The sequence below is a fragment of the Galendromus occidentalis genome, unplaced genomic scaffold (assembly GCF_000255335.2).
Source record: "Galendromus occidentalis unplaced genomic scaffold, Mocc_1.1 scf7180000077214, whole genome shotgun sequence".
Classification (NCBI taxonomy): domain Eukaryota; kingdom Metazoa; phylum Arthropoda; class Arachnida; order Mesostigmata; family Phytoseiidae; genus Galendromus; species Galendromus occidentalis.
The window spans coordinates 16,305-43,650 of NW_003805202.1; the positions used below are offsets into that span (position 1 = coordinate 16,305).

General features: G+C 51.9%; 1 protein-coding gene across 1 annotated transcript; it reads right to left on the minus strand.

Annotated features, from left to right (window-relative positions):
• Positions 1 to 11,251: 11,251 nt before the first annotated feature.
• LOC108864057 (mite group 2 allergen Gly d 2.02-like) lies at positions 11,252 to 26,941 on the minus strand. Its single transcript, XM_018638951.1, has 5 exons — positions 26,875 to 26,941; positions 14,494 to 14,529; positions 11,861 to 11,946; positions 11,526 to 11,630; positions 11,252 to 11,386 (listed from the first exon to the last, which is right to left on the minus strand). The coding sequence occupies exons 1-5, from the start codon at positions 26,939 to 26,941 to the stop codon at positions 11,252 to 11,254; spliced, it is 429 nt and encodes a 142-aa protein (XP_018494467.1).
• Positions 26,942 to 27,346: the final 405 nt, after the last annotated feature.

Genomic DNA, 27,346 nt, shown 5'->3' on the forward strand with positions numbered 1-27,346 from the left:
GACGGCAGGCCGGTTGGTGATTTGGGCGGCCGGCCGCAGAGCAACGACGACGCCGAGGAAACTACGCGGTCCCCCGGGACTTTGCGGACGGAGAGGGCATGGAGAGCTCGGGCAACCGTCTGCGGCAAATGGTGATGGTGAATAGAGAAAACAGGCAGAACACAGCGAACAGAAAATTAGACATCCGAGGGATTACACTCGACTGCGACTCCTGACGTAATATCGCATCCGCTTCTATCCATCGGCATTATTGTGAATTTCCAGCAAATAGAATCTCGTCCCATCGGTCCCTGGACAAACGTGATCCCCGGACTCCCGACCGATGCCTTATGCAGGGATTTTCCAAAGAGGTACGGACGGGGCTACCGTTCCAGGGACCGATCCGACGCTGGAATTTCGTTCGAGTTCCGACTTCCGAGTCATGGAAGCTTCCCGACGTCCGGAGTTTCGCTTCAGGGGTGGTCGAGTGCATTCCAAGAGCACGGCTACTGGCGGTCAGCTCTTTCCCATTCCTTATGGTGAGGAATCCCGTTGGCTATCGTGACCTATTGTTTATTGTATACCTAAATCGAGACCGCTGTCGCATGTCAAGTGGCTACCGTGGGTATCATTTCAATTCTGATCGCAAACAGCGACACTTCCATTCACAATGTTTCTTACGGAAAAGCTGACTCGCGGAGGATACGAGAGAGGATTTTTTCCTGATCAAAGACTCGATATGAACCCTTAAGGGATTGCGGCATCCGGGGGAATGCTCGGATGGCTTCATTCTCCGCATGTCCTGAGGAGACAACGGATAATGTGGATCTCAATGCAAGGGTGTTCCCGTCGAGATTTCGCGTGCAGCACGAGACAACAGACGTCCCAGCTGGAAGAGGAGAGAACAGCCAAGTTATGCAGATGGGGGTTTGAAATTGATGCCAGGACGAGAATTTCTCCATCAGCCCTGATATGTATCATGGAATTCGGAAAGCCTCGCGTACAGAATTCGGCTGATCATCTGTATTCGTATATTCCCAAGGTATCTGTCGTTTTCTGCGAGAGGAAAACCGGAGAATCGAGTCGTCTCTCGATCGTGTGCTCTGACTTCCTTCCTCATCAATGATCATCCCTGCAATCTCGAGGTACCGGAGATTTCCACGCCGAGATTCTCTCCGCAGAGACTTCGTGATCGACGTCGTGGGTTCTTGAGAATGACTACGCCAATCAGACAAAGACTCCGATTTCTCTGTGGTCGGAACTCTCTACCGCGATCGGAGAGCCGAACTATCCGTCTGGAGATTCGAACTCGGGAGCGGGAAAATTCAGGCGTAGCCTAGTACATATCGAAAGTCACTTGGCTCAATTCCCTGAGAGAGGCACAGCAGATTTTTCCCGGGGGTTCCGCGAATCCGCTTCTCGGAGACTGTACGGCGCTGCACGGTGTCTTGTTCGTTGTTAGCTCGCGGAGACCTATGCAAATTCATCGGAAGCAAAGTTGTCGGCAACGCTCTTTCAGGCGCTGTCAAGCGCACGCTCTCCGCCCGTCGTAACGCCCAGAGTAAGTTAATAGACTGATCAGATGATACTGAGCAAATATTAATCGCACCACGCCCTTCGATAAGCCATCCACCAAAATCAGACACCCGCCGCTCGGGAGCATGGAAGCTGAAAAAATATTTGATGCACAGATTGTAAACGGTCACGCGTCTAACCAAACGACCTTCGTATGGCCTCGTGTTCACGTGGATACATAGAATCGACAGAAATCCGGATCGAGTGGTTCGTGTGCGTTATATGGAGTTTCTTATCATGGCAAATGAGCGGGAAATTAAGGAATGTTCCCGTCTGTCGCGGGCGGTGTTCTGCTGTATCTCATTGAGAGATTGCCTCCGCGTGGAAGGGGGAGAGGGAAGACGCTACAAGTCTGAAGCCCGGAGGAAGGGGGCATTATACTGCTGAAGTAGAGAGTCTCTGTGACGGATGTTTCGGAGAGGAAAGCAGAACCATTTCAGAGTTCTCTGACCAAGGTTTCCAACAAGGGCTGAGGGGAGCTTTGGCGCATCCTTTCCCTTGACACGACTGTGCCGAAAAAGGCTCGCATCGGAGGCATCGACTCGGAGAGAGAATAGCGCGGACCTTCGAATCGCCTCGCAAATCCCCGAAGACAGGATTGCTACGTGCCGTAATGGGTGAAATATCGGAAGGAACGAACTCGAAGATAGAGGCGGAAGATCTAGGTAAGTGCCCTTCCGACCGAGGCAGAATGGTTCCACGAGAAGACTGCTGGAAACGAGGGGAGTTTAGGTCAAAGGTCGTCCCCGTCCGACATATGATGCTTGCCGTAGCCCTACGCTGTCGAAACTGCAGTCGTTCTTATTCTATCGTAATTTTCGGCTCATACGACGCGCTTTTTGGAACCTGCGTCTCGGCTGATATCGATCGATTCTGTCTGACTCAAATCTCATGATGATTGTCATTTCGGAATAATCACGAAATTCGAATTCCTCCATTCTCGATGAATTTCTCCGATTGTTTTCCTTATTCCCAGCAATAATCCATCGGGTTTATTCACCTACGAACGAGTCCTCGCACTCAGGCAGGTTGGGAACTCCGGAGAGCCGGAAACTCTATTCTACGGAACAGAGACTTGGAAGTTCGCCGGAGCTGGAATCGGCTGTCGATACTCCGAATCGTCGTTTCAAAGGAGACTAGTGCGACAGCGAGGAAACATCAAAGGAGGAGAATATCGAGCTCATTCTCCGGGTGCATCCCCGAGAAGCAAGAACGGCTCCCTGGAAATCCCGATCGGGGCTCCTTGACTCGTCCATTTCTTTTGGTCTTACTCGGGGAGATCGCTTGTAGTGTGTCTCGCGGGGAAATGTACTCTTCCGGAGAAAGCTCCGCTTGTCCCTCCATGACGACTTGCTCAACCGTCGCGAGCAAGCTTCATACAGGAAATTTTTCCAGCGGTTCCGCTGCTCCGACTCAGGCATGCCTCAATCGAACTGAGAGAGAGAACTTCTCCCCTCGATAAGGGATTCCGCTCTAACGACTCTTCCAGTTTCTCGCATTGAGAACCGGGCTCTTGATGCAGTCTGAAGCAGTCAATTTCGGATCAAGAGGACTTCGTACCCAGTTAGGCAGAAGTTTACCTCTCTACTTTAGGTAATTGCCGTGAAAGCGGTTGAATGGAGGGGAAACCACAATCGGCTCGGCAGTTCGAAGTGTCGGAGTAGTGGACGGCGACGAAGCCGAGTCCGAGGCGAAAGTCTTTTTATTCGTTTTTTTTCTTGCCTCTTTGTCCTCCCTCTTACTGTGGGGCTCTGAGGCAAGTCGAGGCGGGGCACGTTTTCTTCCACTGCGATTAACAGCCGGTATTTATGCTCCTGCTCGCAATCACAATACTTCCATTCCGAGCCATAGCACCGCATATGGTCCTGCTAGGAAGCATTCTTTTGTGAGGGTGGCTTGCTCGGCTGCTCCGTGGATTTCGTCCCACAGCCAGGTCATTCATCCGTCTTGAGTGCCCTCTGGCCATCTGCTCGTTGAAAAGGCACCGCCGATGCTCGTCTGACCTTTCGGTTCAGGACTCGACGAACGGTCAAGAGCTTCTGTTATTTCTTTGTCAGCAAATAGAATGAAACTTTGAAGCGATGAGCGCGAAATTCCCTCAGGTATGCCGCAGAGAATCTGACGACTCCGTCAAAGCCCCCGGTCCCTTAAGGGGGATCGGCGTCTTGCCCCCGCGCGATGGCGGTCATCTCAAGCAGACCGTCGCGTAATCGAATCTCCAGCTGACTTAGTGGGTGGAAAGTCGTCAAGTCAGCCATGATGTGTTTCCCCCTTCCCGAATTGAGGTCTGGGCTGCACTATACGTCTCGAAATAATCAGATGACGTCAATGAAGGTTCGATCCTTTCACGTGCATTCCCCAGGATCGAACTCGACTTCGATCCCGCGTACGAAACTTTCTCAACAGTATTTGGAGTAATGACTATATGTGCGGCGGCGGCGGCCTCTGAATCGTTCGGAACATCGCCAAATCCTGTAGAGACACTCGAGACGGACTGAATGATCGCTTCTTACCCGTCACTCTCCGCAATTGATTCAAGAGTGTTCGTGTTGTATGCGAAGCGCTGAGGAGCTCCGAGGAGAATTTCCCGGCATTCTCAGAGATGGAGAGTGGAGGGAACTCCCGTCATGGCTCTTGCGAGAGTATCATTTCCTATTGGGGGGAGAGCCTTTCGAGAAACATGGCAGCTTGGGGGAACGATCGACGACTCAAGCTATTCGCAGCAGTCGAACAATAACAATAATGACGACGGACGGACTCCGACAGGAAATGTGGGGGATTAGCAGCGGAGCTATCGCAGGCGCGGCAATGAGTCGGGACTAGTGATTCGAAACGAGCCGCTCCTCCCCACACTCATCGGCGCCTACCCTATCAGCCCTCGCAGTACTTGTTGCACATTCAAAAAGTCAATCATTTCCGGAGTTTCCCAGACTGGCTGAATATTCCACCCGCGCTAGGAGCTATATCCCTTGTTGCTGTACAGGGCTCTCCTTGTTCCTGAGTATTCTCTTGCCGTCGTAGTGAGGATCAATTATGTCTTTGCTCATCAAAAGAATAATCGATCGGTGTCCTTGTGCATCCGCCGAGCAGGTTCTGTGTCCAGTTGGACCCGACCGATCGTTTCCGCGCACGCATTTCGAGGTTCTAAGACATCTTCAAACGAAGAGCCCCGCTCCTTAGAATTATTGGGCTCTATGACCATGTGCCCGTTCAAAGCCGTCTCTAGACCCCATGGAGGCGAGATTGGTTTTCTACTCGGGTAAGAACGGATCGCTACGAAGCAAAGTGCTTTTACGACAGACAGAAATGTCGGATACGTTTCCAGAGGTCTCAAGTGAGCCGGGACTCGCATCCGATCTCCGCCCGGGAATATTTGGCATACCACGGCGTTCAAGCACGTAGCCAATCTTCATACCGTTCTAACCACATTCCAGCACACTATTGCAATCACTCACCACAGGGTATTAATTGCGACCAACGCGTAAACCGAAACTGTCAGTTGTGTTTGGCATGAGCCAGATCCTCCCATCCGCCGAGAACAAGCCTAATCACCCCTATGCTTCCCTGCCGATGAGGGAACTGTGTCGCGGTTCCGAGAACGGAATATCGAGGTTTGCGTGCATTCTTCTCATTTTCAGGACGCAATCGTGTTCGAGAAATGGGAGGGGAATGGATGATTCCGCTGCGAAATGTCCGATTCCTCGGAGGAAGACTGTCGGTATATTGGGTATTCCAGACCTTTTCCGGACCGAGGAAATTAGAGTTCCCTTTTCCCGCGCGGTGGACTGATTCATTTCAGTGACGACGCGTGGGTTTCGAATGAATCTCGGCATATTTTGATCATCTCTTACGCCGGTGTCCAAAAACTGGAACCAGAGAACCATTAAGTCTGCTCGGTGTGAGCTCGAGCAACAAGTATTATCTGGAGTGTTGTCATGAAACACCCCGGGGCTACTCACTCTGGGAAAAAGACCAGGGACGGCACGAGGCACACCATACTCGTTCGCTTGGCCGAGCTCGCCGTTTTTTTATGCTCCTCGAGAGCTCTCAAAAACCCTATGAAGGCAAGGGTTTTCCTCCTCGGACCGGTGTTACGAAAACACGCCATGAAGTGAGCAGGCTGCGAACTTTGAAAATTTCGACGACCATTTCACGGTAAGCTGAGAGCACGAGAACTGAATTCTTGCGGCGTCAAGGGGAGTCTTTCTGCTAGGTATGAACGACAATTGCAGCTGACTGCGGACAGAGGATTCACTTGAGTGACCCATCTACTGAAGATGGAAGCATCGACCGTCAGGCGTCTCGAGCTACGGATACAACGGTGCACTGATGGATATAACGGTGTCGTCATACCTCCAGACTCCGATTGTTGTTCCGTTGGGCTCCAATTATTGCCCTAGCGATGAATCAGCGTGCAGTTACCGTCGCAAGTTATATTAAGGGATGTCCAACCGGGATATCTGGAAGGGTAACGTCACGACCTTTATTTGGGGGAATTACTAAATAACCAACTAAACAAAAACCAAATAAAAAATGAAAACCAACCAAATAAAACGGTGGCGAGTGTCCGGATGCGAGTCTCCCAGGATCACAACCGACGAAGGCGTAGCCGCCAGAGGAGTAGCATACCCAGGGGGAGGGAAAGCAAGGATGTCATGCCTCCTCGGAGATTTTCATCCCTTATGCTGAAGGGTTGGAGCAGCTCGCCATTTGAGACCCTTGTCCCCCTCCCCCTCTTGAATCGGTTTTGAGGAGCTTATGCCCGGTAAGGCGGTCGTCCCGTCTCTTTTCCGCGCCTTCGAAGGACTTCTCGGCTAATTTCCTCACCGTAGCCAAAGTAAGTTCTCTCCTGCAAAAATACACCGAAAGGAAGTCAAAAAAGAATACACCGAGGAAGTCGAACAGTAACTATCGATAAGCGGCAAAGCTCTCGAGCTCACCGGACTCGGACCGGGCGGATGCCTTCGCTTGAGCAGCGAGCAGACCGGTCAGCAATCCAGTCTATGAAGTAGTGAACGGGGCTAGGGACGGGAGGGAAAAAATGGAAGGATGAGAGCCTTCGAAAGGAGGCGTTTTCTCCTTGGTCGAATCTAAATGCAGCGCTCTGACCGGAAAAGCAGGGCTCTAACGAAAGGCCGCCCGGAGTCGACTGAGTGGGTCCAGCAGCTTGCTAGTCGTTCGGCCATGGAGGATATAAGCCTCCCCGCCCGCATGAGTGCGCTTCGGGAGAATGCGCGGGCTAGCCAACGGGTCTTGCGAGCATTCATATCTGAGTCCCATTGGTCGGTCTCTGTCTATCGTCGGAGACGAGGTGAGCTCTCAGCATTGATCTAATTGAACTGAGCCGAGATCAAACCTCCATTGAAAAGACTGTCAGCTGAATACCGGGAAGGCCCCGACTATTCCTCTCCATGTGTTTGCTTTGCGTCGCCGTATCCGTTGAGCAATCGGCCGTGTGTGCGAACTCCTGAAGCATCCATGATGATATGTCAATTTGCCTCGGGAGAAATATTTGCGCTAATACGTTCTACTTTCTCTGCCTGGAGCATCGCCCCATCTCATGGCCAATCAATCATCATCGATCACAGCCTTAGAACGGTAGCGATCTGCTTCTTCTTCGAGCTACTGGTTCGCTTTTCTCGATTAGCTGGAAACGATCGTGCGATCCAAAACCTCATGGAGCGGCCTCGCTTGCTCACGAGTCGCTGTGGGCGGGCTCAGGTTGCTCGAAGTCATCTGCCTTACGTCCAGGAGGCTTCAACCTAGATTTTAGCGCTCTCTACTGATATCTGCTGATTGATGTCTGCGCAATCAGCTTCGATCTGGACTCGAAGTAGAGGCCGACATTCGCAAAAAAAATGATGAGGTGATGAGAACGAGAATAATGCTCAGGTCCATTTCAATTTCGTCTGAATCGTCGGGCTCCGTCCCCTGAGAGCCAGGAGAAACTTCTACCAGCTCTGGGAGCGGACTCGGCTTCGGAGTTTAGTTTGTTTCGCTAGGGCGGTGGTCCCTCTCTCTCGTCGCGTGAATGCCCTTCCCGGCGTGTGTCAATTTAATCAAAAAAGTTCGAGCTGTCGGCGTGGTATCGGAAGTTCGAAAAACTTCGGCCTAGCAACGTGACGTATCGGGCCGGACTAATGGTTGTTGTTTCGATAGAGTCAGCGCAGTCATTGTGATCAGACGGCTAATTGATTTCGAGCGGATCCAAGAAGCGGGTTGCTTCAATCTCGATTAGAGTACGCTTTATTTCTCATTTTCGCTGAACGGAGGGCCCTCCTGGGAATCGACAAAAGCCCCCCAAGATGGCATAGCTGTCGGGGCAGATGCCCCCGATTTCAAGACTCACTCAGCACGTCGGCGAGCGAAGTGGAAACCTCGTTGTCGTCGTCGTTTTCAGTAATAACACGAGCGTCTAAATGGACATGAGTCTCATATCTCACGAGTCCGTACGATACGTCATCCTCACGTGAGGCCCTGCATCGAAACGTGCCGCTTCCCAGACAGAGTATGTATGGAAGACACAATAAATTTTGCAGTAGTCTCGACGCGGATTGCCGGAGACATGATTGCTCTCGTTCATACGGTAGTATCAGTCCGGAGGCATTCGAGAAATTTGAGAAACTCGCCAGCTCTCACGTTCATCAAACTTCAAACGTCTCTGTATCTCGGGAAAACATAAGTTTCTAATGAAGCGCTAGCGCTGATATGAGAACTCCCATGGGAGAGGCTCGCGAGCCGAATCCAACCCCGCTATTCAGCCATGCGGAAAGGGGACCGAACGAGAGAATAGGAACAATCCCAGTTCCAAGGACCACAGAATCGGATTCAGTCGGCAGCCAGTTAATAGCTTTCAACACACTCTCACCGATAGCTGCATCAAACGATTCAGCGGAGGCCACCGGTCACGGAGCGGAAAATTCCTCCCTCTCCTCGCTGGCAGTCGCGGAAGAGCGACCCGGAGTTCTGGAGTCCCTCTGCCGAATGACGTAGACGTGCATGATCTGGCGGAATAAGAGAGGATTCCATCCTGGATTATTCTCCGCTCCGATTTTCTTCCAACACCACCGGGTCTGTCCTCTCGAGCAGGTGTCTCGGCATAGAGGGTGGTAGGTACTCCTGGGGAATTCCGACATGGAGTTCCAGAGATGTTCCTGCGCAGGTGCATTCACTGGAATGTTCTCGTCTGGGAGACGACCTAGCTCGCCGAAGGGGAGAACTTTTGATCCGGTCGAAGAAAAACGACCTTCCCAGCGTCGTCGTCCGAAGATCTCCTCTCACTGAGCCCCGTTCGGTCCCCTGCAGGTGGCGGTCTCGTTTTCAGTCGGCGCGCGGAAGTATTCGGAAGAGCTCCTAGCCGAGATCCTTGTGAATTATCTTTTATTAGGATTAAGAAGCTCTATACTTATAACCTGACATCCAAGAGAGCTTCAGGACCGTTACTCTCCGAACAGAGTGGAATAAGGAAAATTCTGGCACTCGAGGAGACCTTGTCCTAATTGTTGACGACAACTACCCCTCGATATTTAAAGCTCATGATAGCGTGTTTGAAGGCGAAATTACCGGTTCACCGCGAACTCCTAATTCACTCAAGTTCTCTCTGAGGATCGAAAAGAGTCGGGGAGCCGCATCTTCGCCTTCGTTGGCACATTGCGAAACAGATTGCGACTCATGCTCGTATTCAGCAAGGAGCGTAAAATAGCATCGACTCTCAAATGAGAGCCCTAGGAACTCGACCCGAACTGGGATTTCACTCGACTTCCCTAAAGTAACGCCATGAGCCATCGTCATCATCTTGCAAAACGACTGATCTCGGAAGCCCCCGAGATAAGTCCTCTCCCGCACCGGCAGCCTCGGCTGGAGGGAAAGCGACAAGGTCGTTTCTGTCAGAGAAAAGAGAGCTCCCAGAGGATTCCAAGGGCCCGATTGGCCACCAGGGTCAGCTGGCTAGCTCAGCGATTCGGCGCCAGCCGAGAACTTTAGGTGGGAACAGAACGGGCAGGCTGCTGCTGAAAAGCCACCGCTACAGCTTTTCGGATTCGTCGGACGAGCCGACTCATCTACTCATCGCCCGGTCCAAACGGGAAAGCGTCGTATCGGAACGGCTCATGGGACCTTGAAGGGCAAGAAATTATTCTCAGCCACGTAATGTGACCTGATGAAAGGATTCCATGGTATCGGGTCTCCGGAAAAAAATTCTCGAAATTGCCTGAGGAATACCCCGACAATATTCGCGACCCGAATTATATGGCTATCTTATTTGGCTGCGTGACCTTCGTTCCGATAGAATACGATCTCCCGATCTGCCTCCCTCCTCAGCCAGGAGCAACACACCTCACTCATCTTGAACGCGTGCATTGACACTCAGCGGGGCCTCGATTACGGAAGGCAAGGGATTCCCTTGATAAAAGGCCACCGAAGCGAAACCTTTTACGCCGTGAGAGCGGAGGTCCTTCGGCGGAGGCGGAGGGAAGGAAGGAAGCCAGCTAGCAAGAACTCACCACCTTTGTTCCGGAATCTCTGGCTTTCTTATTAGATTCGGGACAGAATCTCCGAGAGAACCCGCGATTGTCCGAGCTGGGGACCTTGGCTTTTGCTGGGCTCGTTAATCCCGCGACGTGATCTTCGATTAGGAGGGACCAAGGTCTTTGCCGCAGAATACACTCTTCGATGGATGAACAGGAATTTCCACCGCGTTTCGAGAACGACAAGCGAATTACGGGGGAAAGTCAGAAAGCCGAACGTACATGCATGGTCCGAAAATATTCCGTGCTGAGGAAAAAAGCGGACCCCCCGTTTGCGGCCGTAGCAGCTTCTGTGGACGTAGACGCTTCAATCAGCCTGCCCCACGTAAGAGGATTGCAATGGATTAGATTGTCAAGGTCTGTGCTCACAAATCACTCGATGTACAAAAAAAAGCTCCTCTGATTTCCACCTGTGAGGATTGTTGGAGACTTTGAAGGAAGCGAGGAGTTGCCACGGGAATTCTGCTTGGGAATCACCGTCAAAGTCCTCGATTCCATATCTGTATTCAAAGAAATCAAATTCTCTATTCGAAGCCCCAGAAAATAAGCGTGAGCCGCGGGGACGCTGCCCGAAAGTCAAACTGTTGTAAGCTTCAGAGACAGTGCAAAATTCACCCTTGAGCATTTTTTTTCAGTATTGAGACTGTAGCCCCGGAGATTCATCCCAATGATTAGCATGACCCACTGTCGAGAACTTTGCAACGCAGAATTCTACTGGCTGAGGCTACTACACCGCTCGGTCGAGGAGTCTTATCTATTGCCCTGGAGACGCTCTCCGAGCGAAGAAACTCGAGTAATCCCTAAACGACTCGCCGAAGCTGTGAAGCCTCTCCCAGAAGCCCCACAAAAGATGGATTCATCCTTTTCATGGTGTAAGCCGAGCGCGATGGGAATCTTTCGGGCAGGAAATCTTAATGAGCAGTCTGACTCAAACTTGAGAAATCTCATCATGTATTCAATCAAGAATACTCTTTCGGGAAAGTCTGGATCCGGTATTCGCGAGGAGAGATGTGCAGCGAATTCATCGGGTTTTTGCTGAAGCAGGAGGAGCTCTCATTTTCGGGTGTGACCTCCGAGAACTACACAGAACGAGAGTTCTTACCCGTGGACCTTGGCCATCCGACGGAGACTTCAGAAGTCGCCGGCTGGTGTTGCCTCCTCGGATCAGACGATTATCGCACGAGATCCACAGGGAATGAGAAGCAGGACGTCAGACCCCGATCGGCATAGATTCTGACTCGAACAATCGAGCTGCTGAAGGGCAAGTTGAGCACGCGCAGCGTGAAAGACCCCGTAACTATCTGCCCCTGAAAAAAAAACAGATCGAACAACGGAAATATTTTCTGATAAGCTCGCACGAGCGAGAGGAGCGAGGAGCCTCGCTGTGTTCAGAGGGCGAGGAAGCCTCGATTTTTCGAGAGGAGAAGAGATCCGGACCTTTCTCACGGGACATTTGATGATTTTTTCACAGAGGTTTGTCTCCACTCCCGGAATCGGAATATTGATCCCGAGAATCGAGGCTCGACTGTCCAGCGTAGCCGTATCCGTGTCCTGAAAGCCGATTCATTGTCTCACTCGCAGCGACTTTTTGAATATCTTTCGGTCCGTGCCTCGGAGAGTTCTATGATGATGTGGTTTGGTTTGACGATCATTGTTGTGTGAGGATAGTCTTGGATTCGGGAAAAACTCCGCTAATATGACATTCAAGAGGGAGACGAGCGATGCTGCACGTGCGCAAACTCAGACAACGCTTCGATAGCTTTCAGTTGAGTCCCTCTTACCTGGTCAGCAGAGAACACGAACGAAAACTTGACCCGCGAGCCTTTCTTGAGCTGGCACGGATTGGTCGTGCAGGGTTCCACTTTGATTAATTTGAGGACACCTTCTCCCGGACTATCTGCAAACAAAAATTTAATACTATCGGTGCTACGACTCGCCCGTGCGATACTCGGGACTCGGGAGCCCTCCTCAATATTCGATGAATTCATGCCCCCCACCGACTGTCGGCGTCGCCCTCCTTGGGCGGAATGCTCACTAACCGCAGGGGACGACCGCTATGGATTTTTGTCCCAATACCTGCAGTTGAAACATGAGGGCAAGCAGGACAGGAGCTTTACGTATCATGATCGATATTCGATGGAGCTGGAACTGATCAGAATGGATTCAAGATCAATATGAATTTAGGGAGGGAGCCTTTCAGCTTCAGTGGTCATCAAGGACTCGGTACTCACCGCATGAGGCGTCGTCCGGTGCCTGAGTTCATCGGGAAGTCACGCCAGCGATTGAAACCGACGCACTTTGTTGGCAGCCGCTGCGAAAAATAATCACGATGAGAATGTCACGGGAGCTCGAACGGCACAGCCCCCGCATATCTATGGGGGTTCGTTCCCATCGCGAAGAAAACATGCTCCCCTCTCAATGAGAGAGAAGCATCAAGCGACAATGTTCTTCCTGGATACATGTTTCAAACACGGCGACATTCTGATCCGGAGACGCCGACTGTAAAAATTCTTGCCGCTTCGCTGGAATCCGTGTTCTTATATTCGGTGTCTATGAATTCCTCATGCTCAACAGCCGGTTTGTGTTTTGGCTGTCAAAAAGCGAGATGAGGTTGCTTCGCGAGTTCCAATTCTAACGCTCCCAGAGCAACATTCCCCATCGACGAATCGCGGTACTTCGGAGATGCTCGGCATCCAAGCTCGTGTTTCGAGTTCTAGAGAACTTGCTCTCGAATTGCTCTTTTATATCTCAATATTATTATTATTATATCATTATAATTAGGTGTTGTCATTGTAATTATTAATTCCAGCTCCTACGAGGATCGATTCTCGCAGATGCATTGAATCGAAGTGACGGATGGATTCTCGGTGAGCCCTAGGTGGGTTTCGCAGCGCCCCGGAGCCCAGAGCTTTGGACGTGGCGGGGAGTGTCAGGCTCACCGCTTCGACTTTTGACAGAGCTCGGATTAATTCAGATTTTCCACGGACAGCAGCATCCATTCCGTCGCAACCCGCTGTCAGTTCCTGAGAGGAGAGGAGTTACAACAACTCGATCCCAGAACTTTTCGACTGTTCCCATTGAATATCTTCCGCGAACAAGCCCACGTAACCAAACGCAGACATCGTATCACGTGCTCGGCTCACCGACACAACTCTCTTCCTCGTCTGCTTTTGTCACTTGATGTTCGGAGCTCCGGGCTGCCGGCAGCCGTCGACTATACTTTGCCCCAAGCGAGGCTTCTCCCGATCAGCGAATTGCTCGTAGGAATTTACACCCTGAAATAAATGATCGGAACACGAGTGCTCCAGCCTTTTTCCGTCACTGAACCCGTTTGTCTTGGAGCTCGTCTCGAGCTCAAGTACCGATGAGTGTTGAATTAATCGAGCGACTCCCAACGCCACGACTACGACTCTTCGAGCTACGCGCGAGACCGATAGTCTGAAGGGCCTTCTGACGAGTCGATTCATCGAGTCCTCTGCCTTATATTGCGCCCTGTTCCCTCAGCGAAACACCTGCGGGAAAGGTGAACGGTAGAAGTTTCGGTCGGGAGCCGCTGGAGATCATCATTTTCTCCTGTATAGTGTACACGCTGTTGATGTCACCGGCAGACAGTCGAGTAATTTGAGCCGTGTGCTCTTAATACGATACACACCTGCACTATCACATTGACGGTTTACCGATCAGTTTTTTTGGTGGAGCAGCTCCATATCTCCGTTGCTTCTATCTTGTCTCCGGCGGATTTCTGGTTCGGAGCCATAACCGATCTTTCGCGCTTTCTCCTTCAAACGCGGTTCAGGGCTGTGGACCCGGGGAGATTGAAGCCTGACGAGTGATTCCTCAAAAGGCGCCTCGACGGTAGAAGCGCCAAACTCACGCGATGCTCGAGTATATCGGCCGGTATGATCAAGGCTATTGAGAGACTTTCGCGTCGCGAGCGAGCTTCTCCGCGAACTTTTCCCCAATTCTGCGAGCTGTCGAGATACATAGACCGTCGCGAGAAAACATCGAGAAAGCGTCTCGTTGTCTCTCGCGAGCTCGTGTCGTCTCCGCGGCCGCATACCGGGAAGTCTCGAAGACCGTTGGAGAGGTAGGCTACCGGGTCGTCAAGTAGGCAAGGAGCGAGCGAACGGGCTAGCTTGAGCAGCCATCCATTGCCGTCTTATCAGACAGACATGCGGGAACGCGTGGATCGGTGCACCGGAACAGCGAGCGTTTCACACTATTTGGCTATCTCTGTGGGACACTCTGGAAGCGTCGGGGCACAGCTCGGCACGACCATGGGGTTCGAGCGCTCTGCACTAAGAGTTGTGAACTCGACCGCCGCACTCCTGTCGACCCACCGACGGAAACACTTCCCACTGAGCGTCTCGCGAGACAAGGATGCGTTAAATTGGAACTCTCCCGTGAACTTTGCCCGCCATGAATTTTAATGTGTTTCCACAGTCGAAGTCTCCCGTTCCGGGAAATAGCAGACCCCGGTAGTCCGATCATTTGCATAGACCAGTAGTGTATCCAGGGGGAGGGAGGGGGAGAGCGGTGGGTATGCGAAAATAAGGCATTCGGGAGGAGCGTCATCAATTTTGACGCCCTACACCCCGAAAGCCAAGTCTATCCCCTTCCCCGAGAGAAGGCTCCGCTAGCTTTTGGCACGCAGTAATTTCATTGTACCACCTTTCACATTATACTCGTGCTTGTCAAGACCTCAAGTTGCGGAGCTACCTCGATTCTGTCTGACATCTGGCGCTCGAAAATCAGCCCTCGAGACCCCTAGTACCTGAGAAACGGTGAGACTCTTCCACTCAGCAACCGTCGGAATCTCACCGAAAGGAGGCGACTCGATCGCATCTGCCCTAATTCGCTAAACATGCCTTGGAATAATTTCTTCCCGACCTGCCGAAATTCGTCTCTGCCGATTATTTTTCCTCCTACCACATTCATCTCTGAGGCTGCCGCGACTGGTTATGATTATACGTCCCAGGCATTTGGTAATACCGAAATCAGCGAACGTCTGATGGCCATATGTCGGGGAAGTCGGATATCTTGGGACCTGTATCTCTTGAGAATTCCGAATGAGCTGTTCTACGGCCCCCTTCGGAACAGCTGCTCCTTACTCAACGATTTGACAGATCCATGTATCTGCGGAGCTCGGTCGAAACGGGTCGATCTCCCAGACCCGACCCCGTAGTCTTTAGGCTTCATCAGTGAGTCGGTCCCTCTTTCGAAAAACTCCTGGAATCGCATCCACACAATTAGCTGTTGAGAGAACTCCACGAGGATTCTTCACTCCAGTCCGTTCTGGATCTCGCTTCTGCTCCGATGAATGATAGACCGTTCTTTGACTCGAAGAGCTGAGCGGATATGCGGATCTCATGGTGAAATTCGAACACAGAAAAGTTTTGCTCCCTTCACCTCTGCAGTACCTACCCAATAGAGCACTAAGGTTGACGAGAAAAAAAACTGTGCGCGATGCGCGACAGTTTCGAGGTCCGGAGAGAAGGGGAACGTATGTGACAGTCCGAGACGGAGTCTCTCGCTCGGGAACCAGACTCTCTTTGCGTATCTGCCGGCGAAGGTTCGCTTCACTTTTCTTCAAGGAGATATTTGCTGGTGGCGACGACTGCCTATATTGGCTAGCTCTCCGCTGTGGACATAGAGAGCAAATTGCACTTTGACCGAGAGCAGGACCTGGTTTCTACAGGCTGCAACAGCAGCTCCTCCTCGTCCTTCAACACTGACATCGTACTCGGTGTCCTTCTTAAGGCTGTCAGGAAAGCGTGATCTCATGGTCTTGCAGTCGAAGACTCTCACGGCTAAAGCAGACAGGTGCTTATTAGGCCTGATTAGATTGTGGGAGAAATATGATGGTGAAAGTCATGAGCTAGATCCGACCGGGAGATTTCTGAGGATGATTGAGGGACATGGACCGGTGATGCTCTTTTCTCTCGAAGGGTATCCTCGAGTCGACATTTATCCTGATGAAGGATATAGAGGCGATTCCGACCACACGGCAGCTTCAGTTCTTTCCTTGTTCCTGATGTACAGAGAAATCAGGAAGCGTTTGTCGCCGCCCGGCGCGAGGTGTCCCCCATGATTTCGAGCTCCGAACAGGTGGTTGTCTATCGGAGAGAAAATTGAGGCAATAAAAAATGGCGTCTCTTTGGGATTCCCGAAGCCTTCACATGAGACTCCTCCGTAGAAATCGCGTTTTTCATTGCGGAAAATATTGTGATTTCTTGTTCCGATTTCGCGGACACCCGCTCTGTACGAGTAAGGAATCGAATTTCCTCGTTTTAGTTCTTCAGCACGGCGCAGTGTCCGAACTTCGACTCCGAGGCTCGGGGAGTCCGGTCCTGAGCATAACAGAAGATCGTTCGAGACGAGGAGACGATTGGACACGGAGCCGAGCGAGCTAAGCCGACTTTTATTTGCCTTAACCTCAGCTCTCCGTTTGCCTCGGGCTGTAATAAAGGTGCTTATCCGCCGCCGCTTTCTTTTGATTATTATCATCTCAATCATCATCATTATTCTGATTCTCCGAGCCTTTCACAACTTTATGACACAGAGCGAGGCGGCATCCAAGTCGAGGAGATTATCCTCCTTGAATCGCAGCTCCGGATCTGGAGCGATAACAGCCCCACAGGGTCTCGACACCACGCGCTCAATCCTATTGGGAATCTGAAAAAAGCCTCGTTCTGCAGATCGGCTCTGATAGGGGACAAAATACGAAATATAACCCTCCAATCCGAGAGAGCCTCCTTCCGGATAAGAGCCGCAGATCTACCGGAAGCTTCCCGGAGCGAAACTCGAGCATCTGACGATAGGAACGTCCTTTTGACCTCGGGGTCGAAACAGCAGCCAGCATCGCTGTCTGCGGCGAGACGCGCTCAATGTTATTTTGCTCATATCTTCGGTCTTCCTGCGGCGTAATATCTGGCTTCTTGTAGTGGGGCCCCGTTGCCATAAATGCTTCTCATTAGTTCGTCGGATGCTTCGAGCTGGAATCGATCGACTATCCGTCTGCATGATGATCGACTGCGAGTGTGTCGCTTATTGAATGTGCGCTCTTATGCCCGCCGACAGCCCACTGCCCGTAATCCGTTGTTCGTACACTACTTATTATAAGCGTGTTGTGTGAGCGTGTCGTCTTCCCCGGCTGGGAGAGACTGTTAATATCAAGACCAACTGACGGAGTCCGGACATGTACTCACAGGCGAGGAAATTGATTGTGGAGTCTCTCGCTGTCACCCGCAAGCGGGCTCTGCGCCACCCCCGACGATCACCATCATCCAGCTTCCCTCCCTTGACAGAAGCTTTTTAACTCGAGGAGCTCTCGCTCCGGAGTTTTTCGGCACTGATGACATGGGCATGAGCTCGAGAATTTCGGCACTCGTCTTAGGATTCGAGCAGAACCCTCGAAATATGGCATCGGAGTACTGACACCTGTTCCTTGTGACGATCCGAGCCGCACACAGGAATAATCAGCCTGCCGCTGCGTTTTAACTCCATACTTTCCTTCATTCACCGAGGCATCATTTCGGTGAATCGGGAGACCGCGGAGGCGATCGAGACAGATGGGCCGCTTCGGTGTACGAGGTGGGTTCTCTCTTGCAGTTCAGCGGGGAGCCAGCGATCTCATCCAGCTCAAGCTCCCATCTCGAGCGCTCACTGTCCGTCTGCTCTCTGGATTCGGAAGTGCTCGGATCACGCGTAAAGAAGGATCGTCTTGCGTTCCTGCCAAGAAGGAGGTGCCAGCCTCGTCCTTCACGCGCATTCAGGGTATTGGGGGCCGGACCGACCCAGTAATGTGTCGTCTGCCGGTCCATATATGTCGAGTTTCGACAATGATTCTCGAACCACGCTCGTTCTGTTCCTCTTTATCTCGATAGCCCCGGTGACTCGCGGACGGCTGTGTGGCGCGGTCGGGATTCTTACGAAGGCGAAAGCGATCCTGGAGGAGCAGCGGCAGCAGCAGCAATAAGACCCGACCGAAAATGTTCCCCATTTTTGGTGACAAATGATGGCCTCAGCTCGGCAGTTCGCTCACCGCCTATTAACCTCCCCCCGCCGGTTCATATCTCGGGAGCGATAGGCGGGAAGCCCCTCCCAGGGAGGAAAGGGCAATCATCATCATCGTCGTCGTCGTCGTCATATGGTTCTATCGGTATGGTGAACAGATCATTCCCTGACCCCGTCGCAGTTGTCTCATTCGGATTGGAATTCCTGCCGTTCCCCACCGAACTCTTCTCCCTGCTTCTGGTCCGAAAATCGAAGCTTAACCAAAGAAGATCCCGGAATCTGTAACTTTTGCTCGCACTGTGCTCGGTAATGCTCCATCATCAATCATGAGAGGGACGTCGAGTCAGCTAGGCGTACAGGCAGTGCACAGATGGAAAAACTTCTCCAGGGAGACGAAAAAGCCGCTGGATTATCTGAGTTCCTTCCTCGGGTCAGGTCTGAACGCTCTCATCTCCCGCCTGGCTCAGGCCTCCCCGGACCAGCCCGGATTCTGTTCCTCCTCCAGGATAGACTCTGATGCTGAACGTGTCACCTGAAACATTTTCAGCTCGCGATCCGTCGCCACGAGCTCTTGGGTGTGGTCCACGTGCTAAGGCCGCGTTCTTCGGTTTGCGACACCAAATCAACCAACTGGGCGTCTGCCCGAGGACGACCGTCGAGTCGAGCATCAGATACTTCGAAATTTCCCAGACGGAGGAAGCCTTTGAAAGCAACTTCCTGAGGCGGACAGCGACCGGGTCGGGATCTGCAATCGCCGTCGGGAACTTTGCAGCAGACTTGGGTTGGAAGCACGATCATGCTGGTATTTCCACCGGGGATTCCCCCATTTGGCTGACTAGGGCAGGTTCTAACCTCTGAATTCTCTAGTTTTCCATTTCCCCTCTTTAATGGCTTGCGAGTCTCTACCAAGTCCGAGACCGGAGTATTCTGTAGTTTCCTGAAGAGTGATCCCAAAAAGCACGCAATCGTCTCCCCTCTGATTTCGGAAGACGAACGGTCAAAAGCATCAATCAGACGCACGCATCCGCTACCCTCTGAACAAACGAAGGTAGCGCATCGAGAACTTGTCTGCGCACTGCGGCGGAGGCTCTCGGCTGCGGAGACTGCGTTCGTCCATAGTTGATTCATCTCTCCGGCTGCCGAACCCTAGGAAGGTCGGGGACGGAAAGAAAAAACGTATTTCTCGTTGCCGAAGTCAGTGGCGAGCTCCGCCCGGATAAGAAAGACAGAAGAGCGAGAACCATGACAGCCATGCTCGATTTCCTCATTTTTCTCTTTGAGGCCGGCCGTGTTAGTGACCTTGAAGGTTCACGCATAACCCAGCATGCTCCGAAACGGTCTTTCGAGCCTACCATCCTTCGATGGCATCGTCTCGAGTTCCACAAATATTATCCGCGAGAGAAAGCTGTTTATGTCCAATGAATGCTGCAATCGATACTTGTAGGGGTTAAGGCTCCTCGGAGGGGGGAATTCGCCGGGTGCATCATTAGTGGAGCGGTTGATCTTGGGTAAATCGCGAGTGAGAGTAGACGAATGAATGAGACTAACGCGAATGAATAAACAAATAATAAAGAGCGGAGCATGGGCTGAGGCGGTAATGAGAGAGTACGTGGGAGGAAGAGACGTTCTCCAGAGATCGGACGTCGGTGGGAAGGCGCGGCAGGAGTGCTAAGCGTCACGGTGGGTCGAGCAAGGCTTCGAAGCCTGGCGCAAGCCGCGTCCTTACATTCAATCCCTGTCCGAATATTCGCTTGATGAACCGATCTCGCTGACTTACATTAATATTTGCCAAACGACCGCCTGACCGCTCGCCAGCGAGTAGGCAGAAAGGAATGGGACTACAACATTGTTCGCGAGAAGAGGAAAAGGCTCCTCGACTTAGTCTCTCACCTGATCGAAAGGTGGTGGGAAGCTGATGCACGAGCCAAACGAGGAACGGCAGCGGCGATCCATTCACATTGTTCGAGAGGCAGTCTTTGTAGTCTCTCAGCACATCATCGTCGGGCGTTCCATCATCCTCCTCGAAATTTCAGCCCAACCCAGTCAGCCACGGCTCGAGAACGCGGAGGACTCCGTCTTCGGGCGCGAGTGGTCCGTCTTGGTCATGACGGACTTTTTAATTATTATTCCATTTCGTACTTCCGCTGTCAAAAGATGACGCTCGGTTTCTTTTGTCTTCTCGACTTATTCCACAGGTGGCCGCTCGTGAGGGAATATTCCCTCGGTCCTTCTCGAACTTTCTTTCAGCTCGCGCTCAATAGCTTTCTGAGGCGCGATTCGGGGGTTCGCACTCTGCTCTCGCCCACCTCGGCTTATTCGGGGCACTTCACATGATTTTGAAAGTCCTCTCGCCTTTCAATCGAGCGATTGACGCCTTTGTGCTCGATCGCGTATTTCTCCAGCCGTATCCCTCATTCCCACCGGCGATATTCTGTCCCCCCCCCTCTCAGAGAGGGGTACAATAATTCTCTCAGGAAGTTCAAAATCTGACCCTCCGGATTTCTTGCGCCTTTGGGAGCGGATTCTTGGCTCCTCGTGTAGGAAAATTCGAATCTAGGTCCTGCGACCAGGTATTTCGAGATCGAGTGTTGGACCTGCTCACTACTTCCAGCTCAGAGTTTCGCCGATTTCGTATCTCGAACGTTGTCGGTGCGGACTGACATCAGGGCTTGAAATATTCTGAGAAGGTCGTAAAAGTTTCGCGACGCTCCCAACGTTGAGGCGCGAGACTGCTGGAGATCCGTGGTCTGGAGAACGTATGTTTTATGCAAATAAGATGTCGGGAATACGGCCCCACGCCGGACTTGGAATGAATTTTTATTTGGGACTGTTTTTACGTGTTTTACTTATTATCGAATTTGTGACCGTCCGTGTAGATTCTGTGAGAATATCGAGGTTTCGCAGTCTGAAAAACGGGGAGTTTCGCAGCTGATCAAAACTGCGGTCCGAATATCTCGTTGTTCCGAGAAAATCGCGCACGACATCATCTTGTCCAACTAGATTCTCATGGAGGAGCTTCGCGAACTCATTTCTCCGAAAAATCAGCGCCATCATCCGCGCCGCCTTCCATGGAGAAAGTGGGAATTTCTGTACCTTCTTTTCGTCTCGCTGTGAGATGATTAGGATCTCGAGCGTGATCCTCGTCAGGAAGTGAAGTGAAAAATCGATCCTCCTTTTTGCCTTCAACGCCGCGAGCTCAGAAATTGCGTATTCGGAAGCGGAACCCTCGGGAGGGCTCTGCACCACATAGCCCACTCGAATATTTCCTGAGAGCGCTCATACCAGTCGTCGCACGCAAGAGGCACTTCCGATGAGCATTCAAGGCCGTGCCTGGGGACGAGTGGTCCGAGAGCATGACTCGATGGTCGGCAACTTGCTGAAACCCTGAATCGTCTTTATACGCGAGCCACGGTTGGATGCGACAATGTCCCCTATGGCCGATCCTCATGATCCGGTTCCAGCACAGGAACTTTCCCGGAGTAGAACCCTCACGAGCTCTCCGAGCTTTCGACCAGGAGATAAATTAGCTCTCGCCATCGGATCTGAGCAAAGATTATCGGAAGCTGCTCACATAAGATGGAGGCGACGAAAATCGCATATTGAGCCGGACAGCCCACGACACTGGCGTACTACATCATTATTGTTTTCTCGTCGCGCTCTATCCGAGCGAATCCTATTCTTCGTTGATGTCATCCCGGAGAATCCGTAAATGGGACGAGCTACCTCAGCCCAGTTTCTCAGGAACTCTCGCAAGATCTGAGAAGGAAAAATTCATGATCCTGGAATTCCATGCATTTGGGAGCTTTCGGAAACTTCGGATCTCCCCACAGCGTAGCTCGAGCTGCGAGAGGCAGCAATCAACGGAGACGTCTGCAATCTCAGTTGGAGCGTGATTTCTGAAAGGAACGGCGAAGTCTCAGACTGAATCCCACACAGCGGTAGCGATAGAGGGTGAAGTATATTTTTATGCGGGCGAATCCAGAACAAGAGACCGACATCATGGGGAAATGAGCGACATCTTCGATCACTACCATCGGGACCAGCTCCGACTGTGCGATCAGACATGCCTGATGGTTTCATTGTCTTCGATGGTCTTTAGCGGGGCGTCGTGTGCTGCTCGGTTACATGATTTGCTCTTGGTCCTCGAGACAAACAGCGAGTAATGATTTGATTTGTCGGATAGGTTAGCAGCCATGATTCTCCGCAGATCTGCGGCATGTCTCGAGGAGAGCGATGCTGGGGAAAGAAGGTGCAGTGCAGGAAGAACTACTGCCGTCTCCACCCATAACGACGTTCAACGCTCGCGAATCACCTATTCGTTGTCTGCTCGGCGCGCGTCTACCGAGAAGGAGCTGCGGCCGCGACGAGTCGGTGGAGGTGCTAGAGTCTCGTCATGTTCAGCGACTCGGAGAATTGACTGCTGAGTGAGCCATTAAATCGCGCCCTCATTCCACCACTCACGCCTCCCGCGGAACTTTTCTCCCCCCGCTATTTATACAATACTGTCGATGATTTGCTTTCACTGGTTGCCCGAGTCATTCCGAGCTCTCCAAACGGAGGCATGCCCAGACAGACAGAGATTCCCAAGTATCCGGAGCAGGCTCAACGGATCAGAAGCGAAAAAAAGGGTTCGAAAAATCGAATTACCATAAAAAGAAGTGGTGGTGACAGTGGGCCGACCGACTCAATTGCTCTAGTCCTCGGGGGCTGCCTGCCTGCCTGCCTGACTGAATGCTGCTCCTTGTGTCGGTAGTAGCTGTGAGAGCGAAGGGAGAAACGAAAGAGATACGAATTAGCATTTTAATAAAAAGCTCCTCCTCTTCGTCAACCGCTTGATCTTCTCAGAGCGACGTCAAGAATATTTCCCCTCGCTCGTCCCGCCGCATCCGCTGTACCGGAAGGTACGCGAATTGCCAATTTTAGTTGTGGTCAACGGAGGTCGTGCCTTTAAACTCGTTCACGGAATCCCCAAGAGTGGATAACGGCAGAAACGGTGGTCACTCGATTAGAGACACCCTACTTGTCCTTTTGCCGCATTCTTCGTCGTTAATCAGGAATCTCCTTGAGAGTAAGCATGGAGTAGCTAAGTTGATTGGACTACAGTCAAATCGAGGCGGAATCTGCGAGGAGCGAGATCTTTTGGCAGGGATCAGCGGGAGGAAGGGTCGTTCCATGATGGAAAAACTTTAGTTTTTCTGGTCGGTCGCGCTCCCCCCTACACCAGTCTATAAATCATCAGCGATCGTGTCAAAGCGTGAAATCAATAGCGTCGGCTGGCAACGTAGTTTTCCCGTCCATCAATCAGAGCCAATACCATTCCAATAACATATCGGTGTTGAACAAATTTTTCAGTGCAACTCGTCTCCATCAAATGCCACTAATAGTCTGACGGCTCACTATCGCTGGGATCGCTGACTCTCTTTTTTGCCAACATCATCGACAGCTCTGGAGTCGCTTTCGGAAGTGGAGAAAAGTTCAAATATTTGCCGTCCGGAGGTGGAGCCGAACGAGCTGTGGAGCAACCCGGAACGTGAAGTCGTCGTCATTTCTCCCTTCGCCGCGCCGTCTCTCATTCGCGAGTGGCATCGCTTACACGCTCTGCAAAGGGGAAGGCGGAAAGCCGCAGCCAAAGTGCGTGGTGTAGGTGGTGGCGACGGCGGTGGCTTGATTCTTACCCGCGAATGTTGGTTGGAATTCATTTCGCCTAAACATTCCTAGAGCGTCTTCGGAGCGACATGGAGAGTGATAGACACTCATAGAGAACGGGAGCCCAGCAAATATGCCGACAGCGTATTCACAGCGAAGTATGGGGCTCGGGCCGACGCCGGTGCTCGGCCGGCCGAGCGAGCAGACAGGCGAGCAGGCTGACTCCTCGCTGCAAGGAGCAATATTCGGGTGGCGTAGGAATGTCTGGAATGCCTTACACATACACACCTCGTTCTTCTTCTCCTGAAGTTTTGAGCCGTTTTGGCAATTTCGGAGGCTTTATTAAGCTTGCTGTTGGCAGCCGTCCTGCCTCTTCCGAAGACCCGTCACCGGAGGATCACCTAGGATTTTGAGAATTCATTCAAGGAAAAGGGTTCGGGTGGAAAATGAGAGCTGATATACGTAAGGGGACGGAGGAGCTCATCGAAGCTCGAGAACCTCTTTTGAAAGGAGGAATTGAAACAAGACGTGCTTCCGATCCATTTCCTTGTTCGTGGTCTGCCTCCTCTTCGTGCTTCCTCTCGCGATGACTGCTCCCGTAGAGAATCCGCGGATTCGTGAAGGCAGGAGGAGCGAGGGCGACAGCGCCGACGTGCTCGCGAAGATTCTCCAATCTCTTGACTGAGAAATCGCGTGTTACTCTTTCCATGAGATTCGGAATGACCTGTATCGATTAGTATGCCCTCGAGATTTCCCAATTCGCGTTTCCCCCTCGGACTTCAAGAGCGGTAGCTTTTTCTGTTTGTCGAGGCTCGAAGGGGAGAGGTGAAACACTGTCAGCGTCGACACGTCCAAGCTCGAGGGAAAATTCTGATTAAGCATCGGTCTCGCTACTTCCTTGGAGCCTTTGTTGATTCACGCTATCCGTTGGTCTCTAGGTGAGAGACCCGATCGTTCAGCCGGCGCGGCACTAAATCCCCGAGGTGCGCAGCAACTTGACAAAAAGGAGCTCATTGTCGTCTCGAAATAATTGTAAGAGAATGGGGTCAAATGAAAAAGCTCGAAGTTGAATATGAACTTGAATAATATCCATCCCTCCGTCCCGTGAGGAGTCTATTGAAGCTTATCGCGGCAAAATGAAGTAGGCATTATGGAAGGAAGGACCTGTACCGAAGTAGTCGCTCTGGAGCTGAGAGAGTCGGGCGACGCTGAGGCTCTCTCAAAGCATCGGCTCCTGACTAAACTCGGGGTTCCCCGGGGACTTTCCCGAGTATATTTTCCCGCCGACATGCTCGCGAGGATTCCCGCGAGAATCGCTGAAAAAAGAACGAGGTGCTAGGAAGGGACCTGTGACGGGCTTATCCCGCAGAGGTATCGCTGAACACAGGTTCGTAGGAGTGAGGCAATGCTGAGGTTTTCGCATAGCGCCGGCCTCTGGATGCACCCCGAAGGTCCAGGGTAGTTCCCCGAGTATCGTCGTCATAGGTGACTGACCCACTCCTTAGTCTCCTAAGTCCGGAAGATTATTAAGGGAACAGACTTCCAACGATTCGCCCATGATCATGCATCGATGCCGAACACCGACCGCCGCCTCAGCAGAAGCTTGACCGAGACGACATCAGGAGCTCTATGGAATCCGGTGAACTGCTGTTCTGCGGAAACCGACCAGACTCTGATTGTCTGCGCAGTTGTCATGTATGGAGTCCGGAGGAACTCCTCCTATCACCCGAAGAGAACGAAGAGCCTCCGTTCGATCCATGAGCGCGAGCTAGAAAAGAATAGATACCGCTCTGAGCGACCAGTACTCATCCGCGGAGCAGAAAATTCGAAGGAGTCAGATCATGCATCAGGAGCGTCCCTGGGCCCCCGCGGAACCGACGAGACCATATCTCCCCTCACATTCTTTTATCCGAATATATTTTACAGCTTTCCGCCGGAGCGGAACTCATAGCGTGAACAAACCCGATGCTCCTGATGTTACTTTTTCACAAGCGGGCACTTTTGTCCGGGACGGAGTTCTGCGACTCGGAAAGTATGGGGGCTCGATTCGACCCGAATAAGCGTGTATGAAAATAGGACTCTCGAGCTCGGAAAAAAAACGCTCCGGAGTCAGCTCCCCTAATCCCAGCTCTGCGATAGCGAGTCTACCGACCAAGTTTGCACGACGGACAGACAGACATCACCACACACTAACTTAAGTACCTCCTACACCAGAGGCTGCCAGAGCTAACTGAGCGTAGTCGAGGCACCTGCTCGGCCAGCTGGCGCCAACTACCACCCGCCGAACGAGAAGTATTTTAAGTCACAACTCGCCTAAAGCCCTTCTGCGAGAGACATTTGTTGACAAACGGAGCGGATAACCGACAATCTGTTGAGTTCTTAGAGCGGGGACGCTTATGGAAACTGCCTCGAGGAAATTAAGGAACTTTTTCCACCCTCATCCCACCATTCGGTCTGTTCCAGCACATCTGCACCGACGGAACGCTCGTCTGAAAACTCAACCCTTGATCGACATCACGAACAGGGCTCCATTATCTGTCGTCGTGGAGACTTCACGGGAAAGACTCCCTCGATACTAGAGACGCTCCAACGATCTGTCAACATCGGAGGATGATCGAATCTCGCCTCATGGCGAAGTGAGATGTCAGCTAACATTGTACCGATAGAAGAGATCCTCTCTATTGACTTCAATCGATTTCCTGACATGGGGGATCACCGAGATCGGCGACGACGGCTTCGGGGTCCGAGCAGAACACCGCTTAGTCGTCGTCGAGGCTCGGAGCACATCATCCGCTCAATCCCTCGACGCGTCATTTCGGATAATCGAAAGCAGAGTTCCGGGGATGCGCCGCTTGCTGCCGACTCGACGAGAATCAGCGTTGGCTTGTCTGAACTGGAAAAGCGATTGATTGAATGAAGTCACACCACGTGTCATTCATTCGTGAATTCGTGCACGCGTCCGACCGGAAAGGTGAATACTGAATTTCCGCTCCTCCGCAAATCGCTCGGCGAGCCGATGATAAATTGCTGCCGTGAGCCCTCCCCCGATCACGGCATTGCGAATACGTTCACCGTCAGGAACGTTGAGAGCTAGCGTTGGGATCAGCTTTGAGAAAGCTACCAGTGAGCTCACCGGAAGCCAGAAAGCACGGTGGCCACATTTTAGCGAGTAGGAGTTTGTAAAATGCTCGACGTCTCATGTTTAGTGCACTCTCCGCATCCAACGGGTCCCAAGAGAGCTTATTATACGGGACGAGGCGAAAATACGAGGTGAAAGCATCTGTGATGAGCCGAAGTCAATCGGAAGTGTGAGCGGGTGCGAGTCGCATCCTTTCGATGTTATAGAATACGCGTATACGGAAAGTCGGTAGTAGGATCGGCCAATGCATCGTTCGGACCGCTTCATCCGTCAACAATTGCATCCCTCAGACATTCCTTCCTCATGTGTTTCTCCGATGAGGTGACTTCCGTTGCAGAAATGAACGGAAGAGTTTGAACTTCAGATCAAACGTTCTGAAAATCTCGCGCAGCCCCACGTCCGCCTTCGATGCACGGCGATACCGTAGATAAGGGGGGAACCAAAAAAGCGTTCTATGAAATTATTC